The 19,649-nt window shown below is 40.3% G+C and overlaps 1 protein-coding gene across 2 annotated transcripts in view; it reads right to left on the bottom strand.

Annotated features, from left to right (window-relative positions):
• LOC121561328 (NADPH--cytochrome P450 reductase) overlaps positions 1-16,089 on the bottom strand; it is a 35,788-nt gene extending 19,699 nt beyond the window's left edge. The window contains exons 1-2 of one of the 2 annotated variants that reach the window (XM_041873922.1): positions 15,989-16,089; positions 5,402-5,591 (exon numbers count right to left, since the gene is read on the bottom strand). In XM_041873922.1, coding sequence (XP_041729856.1) covers positions 5,402-5,577 — 176 coding nt within the window. In that variant the 5' untranslated portion in view covers positions 5,578-5,591; positions 15,989-16,089. Of the gene's footprint in view, positions 1-5,401; positions 5,592-15,803; positions 15,963-15,988 lie in introns of those variants that run through there. The other variant, XM_041873931.2, reaches the window with a different exon arrangement.
• Between the last annotated feature and the right edge of the window lie 3,560 nt (positions 16,090-19,649).

Here is a 19,649-nt window from a genome sequence, read left to right as displayed (position 1 = left end):
TAAGTGCACTGCCAATCACTTCCATTAATTTTACATTCACACTATGGACTACGCTCAACTTTAGACCACCTTTGAGGTATATGAACACATTGAGAAATTATTTATGTCCTCTTTCGTGAACAGTAACAATACACTAAACAAGACGAGGCCTTTACTTTGCCAAACAGCAGCTTAATCAATGCAAAAATAGACTCCCATTACAGCACCGTGTATTTAAGTCCACATTATGGTATGGTACATCATAACCCCTCCCTCAGCAAATACAAACCAGCACTATAAACTGGTCGGGCTTTGACGATACCAGTATTGTGATTTTTGGGGGGCAGGGAAAAAATGAAAACACGAAGCAGAACAAACTCTTTGGTCCTTTAAAAACCTGCTGTCTGTAACATATTGTGTGCTATAGCTTGGAAAATGACTCTGGATGACAACATAATGTTTGTTTCCAACATTAGGGCTATTTTCCGAAATAATGTCAATCCGCTTCGTGATTGGTTTCCTTGCCACGATACTAACGAGGTGTGCCCTAGTAAACCGATCTCTAAACCATGATGCATTGTGTGCTTCCAACCCTAAACCCCAACGTAAAAGCATTACGTAAACAAAAGGCACAGTGCTTTCCTGGAACAACAAGCAGATGAAAACTAGGATTTAGTTAGGCCCATAGAGATAATAGTAATATAGTAGTAATACTGTAGAGATCCTATTAAATTACTAGAGGGGCTATGTCATAAACCCTTCAAAGTTCCATAATGGCAGCCATCTTGGTCAGGGAGAAATCCAAAACCAGTCTAATTGGAATGAATGGCAGTAGAGGCATACTTTTTACTAAAGCATGAAAATAAAAGGCATGTGATGTATCAGAAATTGTATAATGGAATTATAGTCAACCTAAAATATAGTGATATAATTATAAATACAATTTATACAGGTTTTATACAAATTTTCCGTACAAATAGCCCCTAAAACAGTGTTTCCCAAACTCGGTCCTCGGGACCCCAAGGGGTGGACGTTTTGGTTTTTACCCTAACACTACACAGCTGAATCAAAAAATCAACTAACCATCAAAAAACGTGCAACCCTTGGAATCCTGAGGACAGAGTTTGGGAAACGCTGCTCTAAAATATACAGTATTCAGATCCCTTCCCTTTTTCAAAATGTTGTTACGTTACAGTCTTATTCTAAAATGGATTAATATACCATAATGACAAAACGAAAACAGGTTTAGAAATGTTTGCAAATTTATTACAAATAAAAAACAGAAACACCTTATTTACATAAGTATTCAGACCCTTTGCTATGAGACTCGAAAATTGAGCTCAGGTGCATCCTGTTTCCATTGATCATCCTTGAGGTGTTTCTACAACTTAATTGGAGTCCACCTGTGGTAAATTCAATTGATTGGACATGATTTGGAAAGGCACACACCTGTCTATATAAGGTCCCACAGTTGACAGTGCATGTCAGAGCAAAAACCAAGCCATGAGGTTGAAGGAATTGTCCGTAGAGCTCCGAGACAGGATTGTGTCGAGGCACAGATCTGGGGAAGGGTACCTAAAAATGTCTGCAGCATTGAAGGTCACCAACAACACAGTGGCCTCAATCGTTCTTAAACTGAAGAAGTTTGGAACCACCAAGACTCTTTCTAGAGCTGGCCGCCCGGCCAAACTGAGCAATTGGTGGAGAAGGGCCTTGGTCAGGGAGGTGACCAAGAACCCGATGGTCACTCTGACAGAGCCCCATAGTTCCTCTTTGGAAATGGGAGAACCTTCCAGAAGGACAACCATCTCTGCAGCACTCCACCAATCAGGCCTTTATGGTAGAGTGGCCAGACGGAAGCCACTCCTCAGTAAAAGGCACATGACAGCCCGCTTGGAGTTTGCCAAAAGGCACCTAAAGGACTCTCAGACCATGAGAAACAAGATTCTCTGGTCTGATGAAACCAAGATTTAATTATTTGTCCAGAATGCCAAAGGGTCACGTCTGAAGGAAACCTGGTACCATCCCTACGGTGAAGCATGGTGGTGGCAGGGACTGGGAGACTAGTCAAGATCGCGTGAAAGATGAACGGAGCAAAGTACAGAGAGATCCTTCAAGATAACCTGCTCCAGAGCGCTCAAGACCTCAGACTGGGGTGAAGGTTCACCTTCCAACAGGACAACACAGGAGTGGCTTCGGGACAAGTCTCTGAATGTCCTTGAGTGGCCCAGCCAGAGCCCGGACTTGAACCCAATTGAACATCTCTGGAGAGACCTGAAAATAGCTGTGCATCAACGCTCCCCATCCAACCTGACAGAGCTTGAGAGGATCTGCAGAGAAGAATGGGAGAAACTCCCCAAATACAGGTGTGCCAAGCTTGTAGCGTCATCCCCAAGAAGACTCGAGGCTGTAATCGGTGCTTCAACAAAGTACTGAGTAAAGGGTCTGAATACTTTTGAAAATATGAATTTATTTATTTATTTTTAAGTGCTTTGTCATTATAGGGTATTGTGTGTAGATTGATGAGAGAAAAAAACAATTTAATCAATTTTAGAATAAGGTTGTAACGTAACAAAATGTGGAAAAAGTCAAGGGGTCTGAATACTTTCCCGAAAGCACTGTAAACAGAATATAAATGTCTGATTTTGTTTTCTTGGAAAGTTGTGAATGCTAGTTCAGGAGTTCGGCTTGGCCCCTAAGACCCTCACAAAATTTTACTGATGCACCATTGAGAGCATCCTGTCGGGCTGTATCACCGCCTGGTACGGCATCAAGGACCTCAGCCACCCGAGCCACGGCCTGTTCACCCCGCTACTATCCAGAAGGCTAGGTCAGTACAGGTGCATCAAAGCTGGGACCGAGAGACTGAAAAACAGCTTCTATCTCAAGGCCATCATACTGTTAAATAGTCACCACTAGCTGGCCCCCGCCCAGTACCTGTCCTGAACTTTAGTCACTGTCACTAGCCTGCTACCACCCGGTTACTCTACCATGCACCTTAGAGGCTGCTGCCCTATGTACATAGTCATGGAACACTGGTCACTTTAATAATGTTTACATACTGTTAACAACTTCATACAGTGAGGGAAAAAAAGTATTTGATCCCCTGCTGATTTTGTACGTTTGCCCACTGACAAAGAAATGATCAGTCTATAATTTTAATGGTAGGTTTATTTGAACAGTGAGAGACAGAATAACAACAACAAAATCCAGAAAAGAACGCATGTCAAAAATGTTATAAATTTATTTGCATTTTAATTCGGGAAATAAGTATTTGACCCCTCTGCAAAACATGACTTAGTACTTGGTGGCAAAACCCTTGTTGGCAATCACAGAGGTCAGATGTTTCTTGTAGTTGGCCACCAGGTTTTCCCACATCTCAGGAGGGATTTTGTCCGACTCCTCTTTGCAGATCTTCTCCAAGTTATTAAGGTTTTGAGGCTGACGTTTGGCAACTCAAACCTTCAGCTCCCTCCACAGATTTTCTATGGGATTAAGGTCTGGAGACTGGCTAGGCCACTCCAGGACCTTAATGTGCTTCTTCTTGAGCCACTCCTTTGTTGCCTTGGCCGTATGTTTTGGGTCATTGTCATGCTGGAATACCCATCCACGACCCATTTTCAATGCCCTGGCTGAGGGAAGGAGGTTCTCACCCAAGATTTGACAGTACATGGCCCCGTCCATCGTCCCTTTGATGTGGTGAAGTTGTCCTGTCCCCTAAGCAGAAAAACACCCCCAAAGCATAATATTTCCACCTCCATGTTTGACGGTGGGGATGGTGTTTTTGGGGTCATAGGCAGCATTCCTCCTCCTCCAAACACGGCGAGTTGAGTTGATGCCAAAGAGCTCCATTTTGGTCTCATCTGACCACAACAAGTTCACCCAGCTGCCTTGAGATCATTGACAAGATCATCCCGTGTAGTTCTGGGCTGATTCCTCACCATTCTCATGATCATTGCAACTCCACGAGGTGAGATCTTGCATGGAGCCCCAGGCCGAGGGAGATTGACAGTTATTTTGTGTTTCTTCCATTTGCGAATAATCGCACCAACTGTTGTCACCTTCTCACCAAGCTGCTTGGCGATGGTCTTGTAGCCCATTCCAGCCTTGTGTAGGTCTACAATCTTGTCCCTGACATCCTTGGAGAGCTCTTTGGTCTTGGCCATGGTGGAGAGTTCGGAATCTGATTTATTGATTGCTTCTGTTGACAGGTCTCTTTTATACAGGTAACAAGCTGAGATTAGGAGCACTCCCTTTAAGAGTGTGCTCCTAATCTCAGCTCGTTACCTGTATAAAAGACACCTGGGAGCCAGAAACCTTTCTGATTGAGAGGGGTCAAATACTTATTTCCCTCATTAAAATGCAAATCAATTTATAACATTTTTGACATGTGTTTTTCTGGATTTTGTTGTTGTTATTCTGTCTCTCACTGTTCAAATAAACCTACCATTAAAATTATAGACTGTTCATTTCTTTGTCAGTGGGCAAACGTACAAAATCAGCAGGGGATCAAATACTTCTTTCCCTCACTGTATCTATACTGTATTCCAGTCTAGGCCTATCCTTTTTAACTATTGCTGTACATATACTATTCTTACATTTACATTTACATTTTAGTCATTTAGCAGACGCTCTTATCCAGAGCGACTTACAGTTAGTGAACCAGGATCTCTAGTGGCACAGTTAGCACTGCGATGCAGTGCCTTAGACCACTGCGCCACTCAGGAGTACTAGATATACTACATATTCTATCCATATTATCCTTATTATCTATACATCCCATTACACACACACACACACACACACACTCCGGACTCCGACATTGCTTATCCTAATATTTTTATATTTCTTAATTCCATTCTTTTACATTTTAGATGTGTGTATTGTTAGATATTACTACACTGTTGGAGCTAGGAATACAAGCATTTCGCTACACCCGCAATAACATCTACTAAATATGTGTATGCATCCAATACAATTTGATTTGATTGTCTAAGTCCTATCATCAACGGATTTAAGCCAGCGTATGGCTGTGGATTGACTGCATTGTTCGAATGGATTGTTGGCATATTGGCAGATACATTTTTTTTTTTTTTTAAGCATGCCTCTAAAACTGGCTGGCTAGCTAGCAAACACACAAACAGAGCAGAGAAATACTACACATTCATTGTTTTACACAATATCTTATCCCAGCACTGGCAAACCATGGTTGACCTTTGGACCATCATAATAAGTTTCATGTCCATTCTAATATTCTAATTCCTAATTCTATGTGTAATACAGTAATAATACTGTAATCGTGCTCTTTTTAACACTATGGTTAGCCCCTTGTGAATATTTCAACACCAATACTAGGTGGATTCGGTGAGAGACTTACAGCAAGCGCCTGGTGTGCATTTAGCACACAACGAGTGGTACTCACGGTTGGTCGAGCTTCTTGAACTCGGGGATGGGGTCGGCCTTCTTGCGGGACATGAACCAGTATATGATGAGGCCGGCGATGAGGGTGAAGAGGAAGAGGTCCAGGTTACTGAAGAGAGGCTCCTCCTCCTCCATGGCCTCCAGCTGCGTGCTGCTCTCTGCTTCCATGTCCACCATGGTCACACACAAGGCTGTCAGGGCAAACAGACAGGGCAGAGGTTAGAGGCCAGGAGTAGGGCTGTCCCAAACTAAAAAAATCTTTGTCGACCGAAAGTAGTCTGTTCTTTCGACCAATCGATTGGTCAACATTTTTAGTGTGTATTTTTCCATATATAGACACACCCTATGTGTTTTAATAAAATCAACTATATTCATTGAGCTTTCTGATGCTTTAAAGTGCACCGTTTGATGAAATAAGATACAAATGACTCAAGAGGGAGTCAGATATCAAGATAACCAAAAGTAGAAAAAAAATAACCTGACCATCCTCCTCCCGCTCCTACTGGCTTTCGCAGATTCTGCCATTACTCTCCTGAAGTTGCCGGTAATAGGCTACTCGAAGAGTCGGCAACCTTTCATGTGGAATGCCAATTTATCTTAACATTTCTACTGATCTGTGTGCCAGTTATGATTATCATACGTGCATTTTCGTGGAACAGTTTCATTTAATTTATATCTCAAAATCATTGTCATGAGGTTAATAAAAATTCTATCCAAATCTAAATTAAAATGATGAACCTAAAAAGTAACTTCTACTGCCAACTATGTAAAAATATCCTATAAAGCCAACAAATAAAAACATTGAGCCTGCATGTAAAAATATCCTATAAATAACATTGGCTATGCATGGCCTGTCTGCAATGAACTTGAAACATTGTATGGCTCTAACCAGAATAGAAAGAGGAGTGGGAGGCCCCGGTGCACAACTGAGCAAGAAGACAAATACATTAGAGTGTCTAGTTTGAGAAACAGACGCCTCACAGGTTCTCAACTGGCAGCTTCATTAAATAGTACCCGCAAAACACCAGTCTCAACGTCAACAGTGAAGAGGCGACTCCGGGATGCTGACCTTCTAGGCAGAGTTGCAAAGAAAAAGCCATATCTCAGACTGGCCAATAAAAATAAAAGATTAAGATGGGCAAAAGAACAGACACTGGACTTTTTATTTGCAACTCTACCTAGGTCAGCATCCCGGAGTTGAGACTGGTGTTTTGCGGGTACTATTTAATGAAGATGCCAGTTGAGGACCTATTTCTTCAAGTGTAGTTGCAAAAACCATCAAGCGCTATGATGAAACTGGCTCTCATGAGGACCGCCACAGGAATGTAGTCCCCTGTAGCTCAGTTGGTAGAGCATGGCCCTTGCAATGCCAGGGTTGTGGGTTCGTTTCCCACGGGGGGCCAATATGAAAAATGTATGCACTCACTAACTGTAAGTCACTCTGGATAAGAGCGTCTGCTAAATGACTAAAATGTAAATGTAAAAATTAATGGAAGACCCAGAGTTACCTCTGCTGCAGAGGATAAGTTCATTAGAGTTACCAGCCTCAGAAATTGCAGCCCAAATAAATGCTTCACAGAGTTCAAGTAACAGACATCTCAACATCAACTATTCAGTAGAGACTGTGTGATTCAGGCCTTCATGGTCGAATTGCTGCAAAGAAACCACTACTAAAGGACACCAATAATAAGAAGAGACTTGCTTGGGCCAAGAAACATGAGCAATGGACAATAGATAGGTGGACATTTGTCCTTTAGTCTGGAGTCCAAATTTGAGATTTTTGGTTCCAACCGCCGTGTCTTTGTGAGACACGGTGTGGAACGGATGATCTCCGCATGTGTATTTCCCACCGTAAAGCATGGAGGAGGAGGTGTTATGGTGTGGGGGTGCTTTTCTGGTGACACCGTCTGATTTCTTTAGAATTCAAGGCACACTAAACCAGCATGGCTACCACAGCATTCTGCAGTGATATGCCATCCCATCTGGTTTGGGCTTAGTGGGACGATCATTTGTTTTTCAACAGGACAATGACCAAACACACCTCCAGGCTGTGTAAGGGCTATTTTACCAAGAAGGAGAGTGATGGAGTGCTGCCTCAGATGACCCGGCCTCCACAATCCCCCTGACCTCAACCCAATTGAGATGGTTTGGGATGAGTCGGACCGCAGAGTGAAGGAAAAGCAACCAACAAGTGCTCAGCATATGTGGGAACTCCTTCAAGACTGTTGGAAAAGCATTACAGGTGAAGCTGGTTGAGAATGCCAAGAGTGTGCAAAGCTGTCATCAAGGCAAAGGGTGGCTACTTTGTAGAATCTCAAATATAAAATAAACTTTTTTGGCTACTACATGATTCCATATGTGTTATTTCATAGTTTTGATGTCTTCACTATTAATCTACAATGTAGAAAATAGTAAAATGAAAAGAAAAACCCTGGAATGAGTAGGTGTGTCCAAACTTTTGACTGGTACTTTTCACTACTGCTTGACCCAAAAAAATCTGCCCTAGCCAGGAGTCACACAGTACCTGGAGGGGGGGTAGTAGGTAGTGAATAGGCCTATAGACCAGTTTTTTTGTTTACAAAGACGTCACGTTCCAGTGATGCGTGCGCATCCCGTTACCAAAAAGCTCTGTAGCAGGATAGCGGACGCTAAAGTTGGGACCCGTGACAAACTTAACAGTGAGTGAGTGATGAAAACGAAAACATACAAGACTAATCGCTACAGCCATGTTCAACAAGTGTATTATTCTTTTGGCGAATGGATGATACTGTATATGCTCCAAAATGTGATGTGGTTGGACAAAAACACTGACATTTTGCCAAGGCAGGGATGAATGGCCGACACCGAGATGCTCGCGGAAAGTTGAAATTCTGGCCTAATGACAATCACTGAATGTCATAAATTTTTTTGGTGTTTTGTGTATCACGTCTCTTTCCATTCACTACTGTTTGGAGGCTTGAAATGTGTTGCAAGTGGATTAACTTGCACAGGAAACAAGGTGCCAGGGTTCTGGTCTAGCAGGACAGTATCAACTGCTCCTATCGTTTTTCGGTACTGCAGTTTAACTGACGCCTGGCCCAGAAAGACAATTTCCAACAAATATTAGTGTTTTTTAAAGTGTAAAATTAATAACTGCACCATGTTCAAAGGGATATTCAATGTGTGCTTTTTTTACCCTTCCACCCTGCTTTGCGAATCATAGGAAAACCTCCCTGGTCTTTGTGGTTGAATCTGTGCTTGAAATTCACTGCTCGACTTAGGGAGCATAAAGATAATTCTATGTGTTGGGTACAGAGATTGGGTAGTAATTAAAAAAACATGTTAAAACACCATTATTGCACACAGGTGCATGCAACTTATTATGTGACTTGTTAAGCACATTTTTACTCCTGAACTTATTTAGGCTTGCCATAACAAAAGGGTTGAATACTTAGACTCAAGACATTTCAGCTTTTCATTTTTAAATGAATTTGTAAACATTTCTAAAAACATAATTCCACTGACATTATGGGGTATTGTGTGTAGATCAATGACACAAAATCGCAATTTAATCCATTTTAAATTCAGGCTGTAACAACAAAATGTGGAAAAAGTAAACAGGTGTGAATACTTTCTGAAGGGACTGTAGAGAAGTCAGATTTTAAAATTCCCAATAAAACACTTTAGTCATCACCTTTGTGCAACAAAACATCCATTGGATTATTTAAATAATTGTTGCTGAGGCCGATTTTTTTCCCATCACTCACAGCCGAAGATATTAACATTCTACACACAAAAAAAACTACAAACGCAACGTGTAAAGTGTTGGTCCCATGTTTCATGAACTGACATAAAAGATCCATACGCACAAAAAGCTTCTCAAATTGTGCCCAAATTTGTTTACATCCCTGTTAGTGAGCATTTCTCCTTTGCCAAGATAATCCATCCACCTGACAGGTGTGGCATATCAAGAAGCTGATTAAACAGCATGATCATTACACAGGTGCAATGCCACTCTAAAATGTGCAGTTTTGTCACAACACAATGCCACAGATGTCTCAAGTTGAGGGAGCGTGCAATTGGCATGCTGACTGCAAGAATGTCCACCAGAGCTGTTGCCAGAGAATTTTATGTTCATTTCTCTCCAATGTCGTTTTAGAGTATTTGGCAGTACGTCCAACATGCCTCACAACTGCACACCACGTGTATGGCGTTGTGTGGGTGAGCGTTTTGCTGATGTTAACGTTGTGAACAGAGTGTCCCATGGTTGCAGTGGGATTATGGAATGGGCAGGCATAAGCTATGGACAACGAACACAATTGCATTTTATCGTTGGCAATTTGAACGCACAGAAACACTGTAACGAAATCCTGAGGGCCATTGTGAGGCCCATTTTTTTTTAAGGTATGTGTGACCAACAGATACATATCTGTATTCCCAGTCATGTGAAATACATAGATTAGGGACTAATGAATTTACTTCAATTGACTGATTTCCTCATATGAACTAACTCAGCAAAATCTTTGAAATTGTTGCGCTTATATTTTTTCAATATAGTTCTGACTATGCTCTTCAAGAGGTGATGATATTACAACCAAATAGTTATAACATTTAACAATCCCTTGAAAACCAGTACACACTTATCAATGGTTTTAGTGGAGCTGGGGGTCGCCTTGTCCCCCAGCAGGCAAATCAAACGTTCTGCACCTTATTGTGACGTTATTTTGATAACAACCTATTGAAATATGGATTCTACATGTCATTTTATGATTAGGCCCATAAAAAAAAAGAACATGCACGTGGCAGGAGGTCCAGTACAAGGAGGAAATTAAATCTACTTTCACCCCGATGGTGTCCCAAAGTGGTTTGCTCATTCCCAGTCAAATAAATTAGCAGTACCAGCTGACACACTGCAATAAACATCTCAACTAGTGCCATTTCATAAGGAGGAAGTTGATAATGATTTGTGACAATGTGCCCTTGAGCAAGGCACTTAACCCTAATTGCTCCTGTAAGTCGCTCTGGATAAGAGCGTCTGCTAAAATGACTAAAATGTAATGTAAATGTTATGATAACTAACCAAAGGAGCATAGACAAAAGGGAAAATAAACTGCTGAACAAGCATTTAGAACATGAGCTGCAATTTTTCAATAAAAGAAACTGCTGTTCCAATTGTGTCCACTGGATGGCGCAATAGCAATTGTGTTAAGCAAGCAAACTGTTTATACCGGGGCAGAGCAAATAGGTCAAGCAAGTGCAGCCAGTCCGGATGAGCTACTTTGTTTTGCCTGCGATATTTATTACGGCTTCTACTTTTAACATTATGTGCTTTGGCACCCTCATTGCCCCAATATGTCTCCGTCAAAAAAGAGAAAAGTGGACGCAGAGTGCAGAGTGTTCCAAGAAAAATTGTCATCCTTCTATTTATTCACGGAATTGAATGGGAAAGCTGTATGTTTGGTGTGTTCACAGCATGTTGCAGTGCTGAAAGAATATAACCTTCGTCGCCACTATGTGAGTCTTCATGCCGACAAATATGACAACTTTCAAGGACAGCGGAGAAGAGAGAAGGTGAATGAACTGTTGGTGGGTCTGAAGAAACAGCAGTCTGTGTTTACTCACAGCCGAGACATCAGTGACGCTGCAGTGAAAGCTAGCTACCTCATTGCTAATGAAATCGCAGTGGCTTCAAAACCATTTAGTGAGGGTGAATTTGTAAAAACATGCATGATGAAGGCAGCAGAGATTGTGTGCCCTGAAAAGCACCAGGCTTTTGCAAATATCAGCCTGACAAGAAACACAGTTGCAGACAGGATTTTCAATCTTTCAGTGGATTTGGACAGCCAGTTGAAGCAAAAAGTAAAGTCATTTATTGCGTTTTCGGTTGCAATTGATGAAAGCACGGACATTACAGATGTTGCACAACTGGCCATTTTCATCCGTGGAGTTGATGACACATTGACCGTCACCGAGGAGTTCGTGGAGTTGGTGCCGATGACAGATACAACGACAGCAGCTGATATTTTCACTGCACTCGTCGGTGCGCTGGACAGGGTCGGAGTGGACTGGTCCCGCGCTGTCAGCCTGGCTACAGATGGTGCGCCCTCAATTATCGGGAAAAAAGCAGGCGTTGTGACAAAGTTCAGAGAGAAAGTGCAATCTGCAAATGGAGGACGTGATTTTTGGACTTTTCACTGTATTTTGCACCAGGAGGCTTTGTGTTGCAACTCATTAAAGATGGATAACGTCATGAAGGTGGTCATCCAAACTGTTAATTTCATCCGATCCAGAAGCCTGAATCACCGTCAGTTTGACAGCCTTCTCAGAGAGAAAGACCACATCTATGGCCTGCCATACCACACTGAGGTAAGATGGTTAAGCCGAGGTGCTGTGCTGAGGCGTTTCTTTGATTTACGAGAAGAAATTGAACAGTTCATGGAAGAAAAGGGCAAACCAGTGTTAGAATTTAATTCAGCAGAATGGATGCAGGACCTTGCATTTATGGTGGATGTTACAGAGCACCTGAATAACTTGAACAAACAGCTGCAAGGGCGCAACAAAGTTGCCACGCAGTATTATGACAGCATACGTTCTTTCAAGTTGAAGCTGTCATTGTGGGAGACGCAACTCGCCGGTGGTGATGCAGCTCACTTCCCCTGTCTGAAAAATGTGTGCACGACCCAACATGTGGCAGACATGAAGCGGTTCAAAGATAAAATAACGGGACTGTTAAGGGAGTTTGAGCAACGCTTTCAGATTTTTGGTGAACTGGAGAAAGACTTCAAAGTTTTTTGTTTGCCATTCACCGTGAATCCCTCTGATCTGCCCATCAGCATCCAACTTGAAATAATAGACTTGCAGTGTGACTCGGATTTGAAGGGCAAATTTGCCGCAGCTGGCTTGGACACATTTTATCAGAATCTCTTGCCAGGTTACCCCAACTTGACAGCCCTCGCTGCAAAACTGTTGTGCATGTTTGGAACCACATATCTTTGTGAGCAAGTTCTCTGTAATGAGCATAAATAAAACAAAGCTGCGCTCAAGGCTCACACACAAGCACTTGAATCACATCCTGAAGTTGGCTGCCACTCAGGATGTGACGCCTGATATTGATGCGCTGGTGAAAGCTAAAAGATGCCAGGTATCAGGAGTCAAATAAACTATGCAACCCCACTTAAAGTGCTGCATGAGACACCCTGATATACTTCTGTGAATCACTGAGGCATTGTGTGTTTGTGTGTTGTTTGTCCTCAGAATTTCAAATAACTTGGTGTTTTATGATTAATAGTGATGTTGTGCTTTTGGACACACTGTCCTCAGGCTCCAGCTTTATGTTTATATGTTTTTATGTTGATGTGCTATTGTTTTTAATTGATTTTATTTTATTTGTATATTTAACCTATTCTTGACTCTGTGGTTCTTGCACTTGTTTGGGGAACAGGATTTCATTATTTGTATCTACATTTCTGCCTGAGAAATGACACCCTGATATAGTTCTGTGATCTGTGAAACAGTTCTGTTAATTTACTGAGGCATTGTGTGTTTGTGTGTTCTTTTTCTTTAGAATTTTCAAATAAACTTCAGGTGTTTTATGATTAATAGTGATGTTGTGCTTGTACTATTTTGGACACAATGTCCTCAGGCTCCAGCTTTATGTTTTATGTTGATAGTATTAAAACAAAGAAAACAATCTGAAGTTGTTGTTTTTAAGTTATATATATACCATGATTTTACCGGTCCGGCCCACTTGGGAATAGATTTTCCTCCATGTGGCCCCTGAGCTAAAATGAGTTTGACACCCCTGATTTAGAAAGTGTGATTTGTCAGCCATGGTACACTGGCCAAGTGGCACGTTCTGGTTGTTAGGAGGAGACAAATGACACAATTCTGCTGATATATAGCTAGTTTGTATAAAGTTTCAACATGGCTCTGGGCTAATGACCTGTAGAGATTTCTAACTTATAATGAAACATGAAGAATAAATGCTAAATTGTAAGAGCAATGTTATTGTTGTTGACAGCCTATGCCGATTCATGTTTAGCTATTCACATGTAATGCCCACGTCTGCAAGAATGCAACAGGTTACAAGAGTTCATCTCATGCCTCTTTCCTTATCTCAAGGTTCATGATATCATATCGCTCATTTATTAACTTTGGACAAAATAGACAAATTAAAAACAGCCATCAAACAATATACCTAATATATAAACAATGCCTAATAAATGTATTATTACACTAATAACAAGACAGGAACTACGTTCAGTTTAGCCCAAGATGTACTCTAAAGGAGCTTACCATTACTCCCTAAGGTCCAAGGACTTTATATGTTATTTTCAGAGGTAGACTGGCTCTGGCAGCCAAATACTCCATCTAAACGTGAATCGATGCTCAAATTGCGATACGGTTCTAGAAACATAAAGCCCTTTACTTCCGTATCACATCAAAATAATTTCACAAATGCAAAATATACACTGTTTAAACCGGCTTTAATTACAGTTGCAGTGACAGTATTTTTCAATGACAACACGTTTCTGGCGGACTTCTTCCGTTACACACAGGTGTTCAGAGCATGCTAGATAGCTAATTAGCACTGTCTTTTATCTTCCGTAAACGCGCTGTAACATGGAAACATGGCCGTGTGGGAACACCAACCCTAGCCCTATAAAAGGTGTATCAATTAAACCTTTTGTTGAAAAAATATTTCTGGCTGGTATGAAAGATAAGGTCCTTATGCTTCCAAAACCATACCTCAAGCAATGTGTCTCAATGTTCAGACAGAGCTTCGGGGCTCTTAACAAAACTCCCACGTATAGAAGAGCCTTCGTCCAATGACTTGTGTAGTGTAATGGAACTGAGAGTCATGATCAAGTGCTACATTCAGTCAAGCAATGCCCAGAGATATATATATATATATATATATATATAGAATATATATATATATATATATATATATATATATATATATATATATTTAAATGCTTTATTTTTGCTAGCTATAGGTCATCATCAATAAGACGTCACAATACAGTGCAGAGCGTTCGATTTGGCTGCTGGGGTGCAAAGAGACCCCCAGCTCCGCTAAAAACCATTTACAACTATGTGCTGTTTAAGGGATTGTTAAATAAATGTTAACTATTTGGTTTTAATATCATGACCTCATGAAGAGCATAGTCAGAACTACACATTTCTGATTATTTCAAATCAGAGTTATACAGCCAGTAACGTCCTGCTGTTCATGATCAATCAACATCAATTGATCATGTAATTTCAGATTCATGGGTAGCCTATCCATTTGGCATGTAGCTAGCTATACAAACAACATGTGTCATTTAGCTTGCTCCATCAGAGATTAGGTTTTTTTTTTAAAGCTTGACATCGGCAAATCCTCATCCTGGTAAAGTGGTCAGTCGGACTTCTGTCATCACCACTATAGATGGCTAGCAAATCAAACAATATTTGGATATAGCCATCTAGTTTATCCCCTGAAAGGTAGCTAACTAGCCATATTGACGTGATCTGTTATTAGCTTGCTAGCCAATTTGATGTGATCAGTCAAATAGACGTGGTCCATCAATCAATCAATGTAGCCTAGCTATAATGTCTGTCAGCCGCAATCGTGATTAAACACTTACAAACATTGTTGAAAGGGAGATAATGTTAAGCAACTTAACTAGGTAGGCGGGCCTACGTTGGTTGGAGAAAAGTACATAGGTCTACTTATCACTATGTTTAGCCAACTGTACGTTTCTACTGGTAGCTTCCAAAGTAAACGTCATTTTTATCAACTAACGTTAATAGTAGATCCGCAAATGCGCCCTTCTGCTGCTTGAAAGGCAGAGCGCACAATCGGTTGGAAATTAACCTAAACTACCTCATCAGGTATAGTTCACTTATTTTATATCACTCAAATATCCAATTACTTGTGGCCAATAATGAGAGATATCGTCAGGCTATTCTCACGTATCTGAAATTGTGATCAATTGATGTTTACTGATCATGAAAAGCATCCAGTTACTTGCTGAATAACTCTGATAATAACGTTACTCAATATACGCAATTGATTTGCATGGAATAATCGGACATTTGTAGTTCTGACTATGCTCGTCAAGAAGTGATATTACAATAAAATACTGTAGTTAACATATTTTTAACAATGCCATAAACGGCACGAAGTTTTATTGATAACGACCTATAGAACTTGGAATGGAGTTTCACCACGACATTAGCAATCAAACTACTAGCTGACTACAAAGTGACAAGTGGCAAAGCTGTTAACTAAAAACAGGGTTTGGTATATCATTAAGTGAACTAGCTTATAAACTAAATAGCAAACTATAGAAATTAATATTTAGCCATTAGCTAGAAGCTAACGTTAGCTGTACTTGCTTAAGAGTTTGTTAACGTTAGTTGTAACGTTAACTTACTTGCTTGACAGTTGGCTAGGTTAGCAAGCCTTGTCGTTGACCTAGTTGGCTAGCTACGTTTGAAAGAAACTTGATTAGAAATTAGCTTTATTACATGAATTACAATCCATTCTCATGACATTAATCCTCAATGTTTTCAGAGAAACGGCACTTTAGTATATTAAACATTTCAACAAGCTACTTACCTTCCCGTCTTCACTGTCAAGCAAAAGCACAGTGCACAACACAATGCAGAAACTTCACGCAATGCCGGCACTCTGGAGGACTAAACCAAACCAGTGTTCTCACGGGGTGTAGTACTTGCTACTCAAGAGTTTAAAAAATGGACATACAAGTTCCCACATGCTATCTGTAGACAAGGTCAGATCACTTGTACAGGAAGATATCAAATAATCACCCATTCTCTTTGTCTAACAATTCAATTAACTATGCTTACTTACTTATTCAAAACGATTTTCTTAGTATCTCATTTTGCAGAATACACATTTTAAGAAATGGACTAGTCCATAAAGACCTTACCCAATGACTTTTTGCACATTTAACGGGAAGAATCAATCACAAATCACAGTGCAGTGGGCCAGGGTTGACGTAATCCACCCAAAAGAACAAACTGTCTTCACATCCCCGAAACAAGTTACCTTCGGTCATATTGAAAGTATCCTCGGATACTGAAAGATTACTGTGTATTTTGATTGGTGATAGTACCAAGGACAGATAGCAGTATAGCACAGACCTGTACCCAGTGGTGTAAAGTACTTAAGTAAAAATACTTGAAAGTACTACTTAAGTAGTTTTTTTTGGGTATCTGTACTTTACTATTTATATTTTTGACTACTTTTACTTCACTACATTCCTAAATAAAATAATGTACTTTTTACTCCTTACATTTTCACTGACACCCAAAAGTACTCAATACATTTTGAACGCTTAACAGGACAGGAAAATTGTCAAATTCACACACTTATCAAGAGAACATCCCTGGTCATCTCTACTGCCTCTGATCTGGCGGACTCACTAAACACAAATGCTTCATTTGTAAAGATGTCCCTAGTGTTGGAGTGTGCCCCTGGCTATCCGTAAATAAAATAAAAAGAGCAAGAAAATGGTGCCGTCTGGTTTGCTTAATATAAGGAATTTGAAATGATTTATACTCTTACTTTTGATACTTAAGTATATTTAAAACCAAATACTTTTAGACTTTTACTCAAGTTGTATTTTACTGGGTGACTTTTACTTGAGTCATCTTCTATTAAGGTATCTTTACTTTTACACAAGTATGAAGGTTGGGTACTTTTTCCACCACTGCCTGTACCTTACTTATGGGTTGATATCCATGGAATCAATAAGAGAAATCTGTCACACCATGTGGTATCACAAACACACACACACACACACTGAGATCCAGGGTATATAATATATTATTTTAGCAATAAGAGGCCATGTTATTGCACAATCCCAATCACACTGTGACTATTATTCTAACCTTTCAATTGAGTTGAAATTACTCTGAAATGTCTAAGCCACACCATAAACATGCTGAAATGCTGTGCCATTATTGTATTGAGCAGAAACATCTTCATATTTAACCCATTCAGAAATCTCCATGATTATAGAAATGTTCTGGAGAAGCTCCTATGGGAAGAATCAGCTGATGCAGTTTCTGTGTATCATCTTAATCTCTCCATCTCACTGACCCTTGGGTTTTGCCTGATCCTAGCTCTTGAGCTTGGTGCGGACTACTGCAACAGTAGTGAGGAAGTTGCCCATGAACAGAATGAGGAAGGAGATCCCACACATTGAGAACTAGAATGACACAGCAGAAATGGTGAATATTGGCGTAAGATGGGGGAAGACAGCTTTTTTTATTATTATATTGTCTGCATTTATGGATGGGAGAATATTATCAAAAGGGCATAATACGTTTAATTAAGAAATCAACATTTTATGGACAAAACCGATGCCCTGCTTACACATTAACATCGCTAAGACATGAAGTTGCCAAAACTGCAACACAAAACATCACTTACCTGCTTTACACACATCTTAAATACACACAAAACAATTAAGTAATGCACACGCATGCATGCATGCATGCACTCATGCACACACACACGCACACACACACACACAAACACACACAAACACAAACACAAACACAAACACAATCCCAAATGCCAGGTCAATAAAATGTTCAGGGCAGAACTGGGTTCAAATACATAAAAAATACTTGTCTGCCTGGAGTTCCAGATGGGCAGGGTTTGCAATTTTGGGACTTTTCAATTGGTTTATTAAGCCAGGCAACCTCAAACAAGCACAGATAAAGCATTTTACATTGTTTCAAGTTTGAAACCCAGGTCTGGTTCAGGAGCCTCTAAAACATGACAAAGCATCAAATGTGCTTAACAAATCACATAATAAGTTGCATGGACTTATTCTGTGTTCAATAATAGTGGTTTACATGATTTTCTAATGACTAACCCATCTCTGTACCCCACACATACAATTGTCTGTAAGGTCTCTCAATCGAGCAGTGAAGTTCAAGAACATATTTAGTCACAAAGACCAGGGAGGTTTTTCAATGCCTCGCAAAGAAGGGCACCAATTGGTAGATGTGTTAAAATAAAATAAAAAATAGACGCTGAATTCCCTTTGAGCATGGTGAAGTTAATAATTAGGCTTTGGAAGGTGTATCAATACACCCAGTCACTACAAAGATACAGGCGTCCTCCCTAACTCAGTTGCCGGAGAGGAAGGAAACTGCTCAAGGATTTCACCATGATTTTAAAACTGTTACAGAGTTTAATGGTTGTGATATGAGAAAACTGAGGATGGATCAACAACATTGTAGTTAGTACACAATACTAACCTAAATGACAGAGTGAAAAGAAGGAAGCCTGTACATAATATAAATATTCCAAAACATGCATCCTATTTGCAACAAGGCACTGAAGTAATACTGCAAAAACTGTGGCAAAGAAATTAACTTTATGTCCTGAATACAAAGCGTTATGTTTGGGGCAAATCCAACACAACACATCATTGAGTACCACTCTTCATATTTTCAAGCATGGGGGTGGCTGCATTGTTATGGGTATGCTTGTCACCGGCAAGGACTAGGGAGTTTTTTAAAATACAAATAAACAGAATACCGCTAAGCACAGGCAAAATCTTAGAGGAAAACCTGCTTCAGTCTGCTTTCCAACAGACACTGGGAGACGAATAATCACTTTTCAGCAGGACAATAACCTAAAACACAAGGCCAAATCTATACTGGAGTTGCTTACCAAGACAACATTGAATGATCCTGAGTGGCCTAATTACAGTTGTGGCTTAAATCGGCTTGAAAATCTATGGCAAGACTTGGAAATGGCTTTCTAGCAATGATCAACAACCAACTTGACAGAGCTTGAAGAATTTGAATGGAATAATTGGCAAATATTGTACAATCCAGACGTGCAAAGCTCTTAGAGACTTACCCAAAAAGACTCACAGCTGTAATCGCTGACAAAGGTGTTTCTAACATGTGTTTTCTCAAGGCGGTGAATACTTGCTGCCCTATCTACATAGTCATTGAACACTGGTCACTTTAATAATGTTTACATACTTACCCACTTCATATGTATATACTGTATTTCAGTCAAGGCTCAACTTATATAACTACTGCTATACACATGTTTTCTATTCATATACTGTCCATACTGTCTACTGTCATATACATGTACAGTGCCTTCAGAAAGTATTCAGACCCCTTGACTTTTTCCACATTTTGGTAGGTTACAGCCTTATTCTAAAATTGATTAAATTGGGTTTTTTCCTCATCAATCTACACACAATACCCCATAATGA

Source organism: Coregonus clupeaformis, chromosome 5 (genome assembly GCF_020615455.1).
Source record: "Coregonus clupeaformis isolate EN_2021a chromosome 5, ASM2061545v1, whole genome shotgun sequence".
Taxonomy (NCBI): Eukaryota; Metazoa; Chordata; class Actinopteri; order Salmoniformes; family Salmonidae; genus Coregonus; species Coregonus clupeaformis.
Note: the sequence above shows the minus strand (reverse complement) of the source record. Positions and strands in the feature narration are given on the sequence as shown.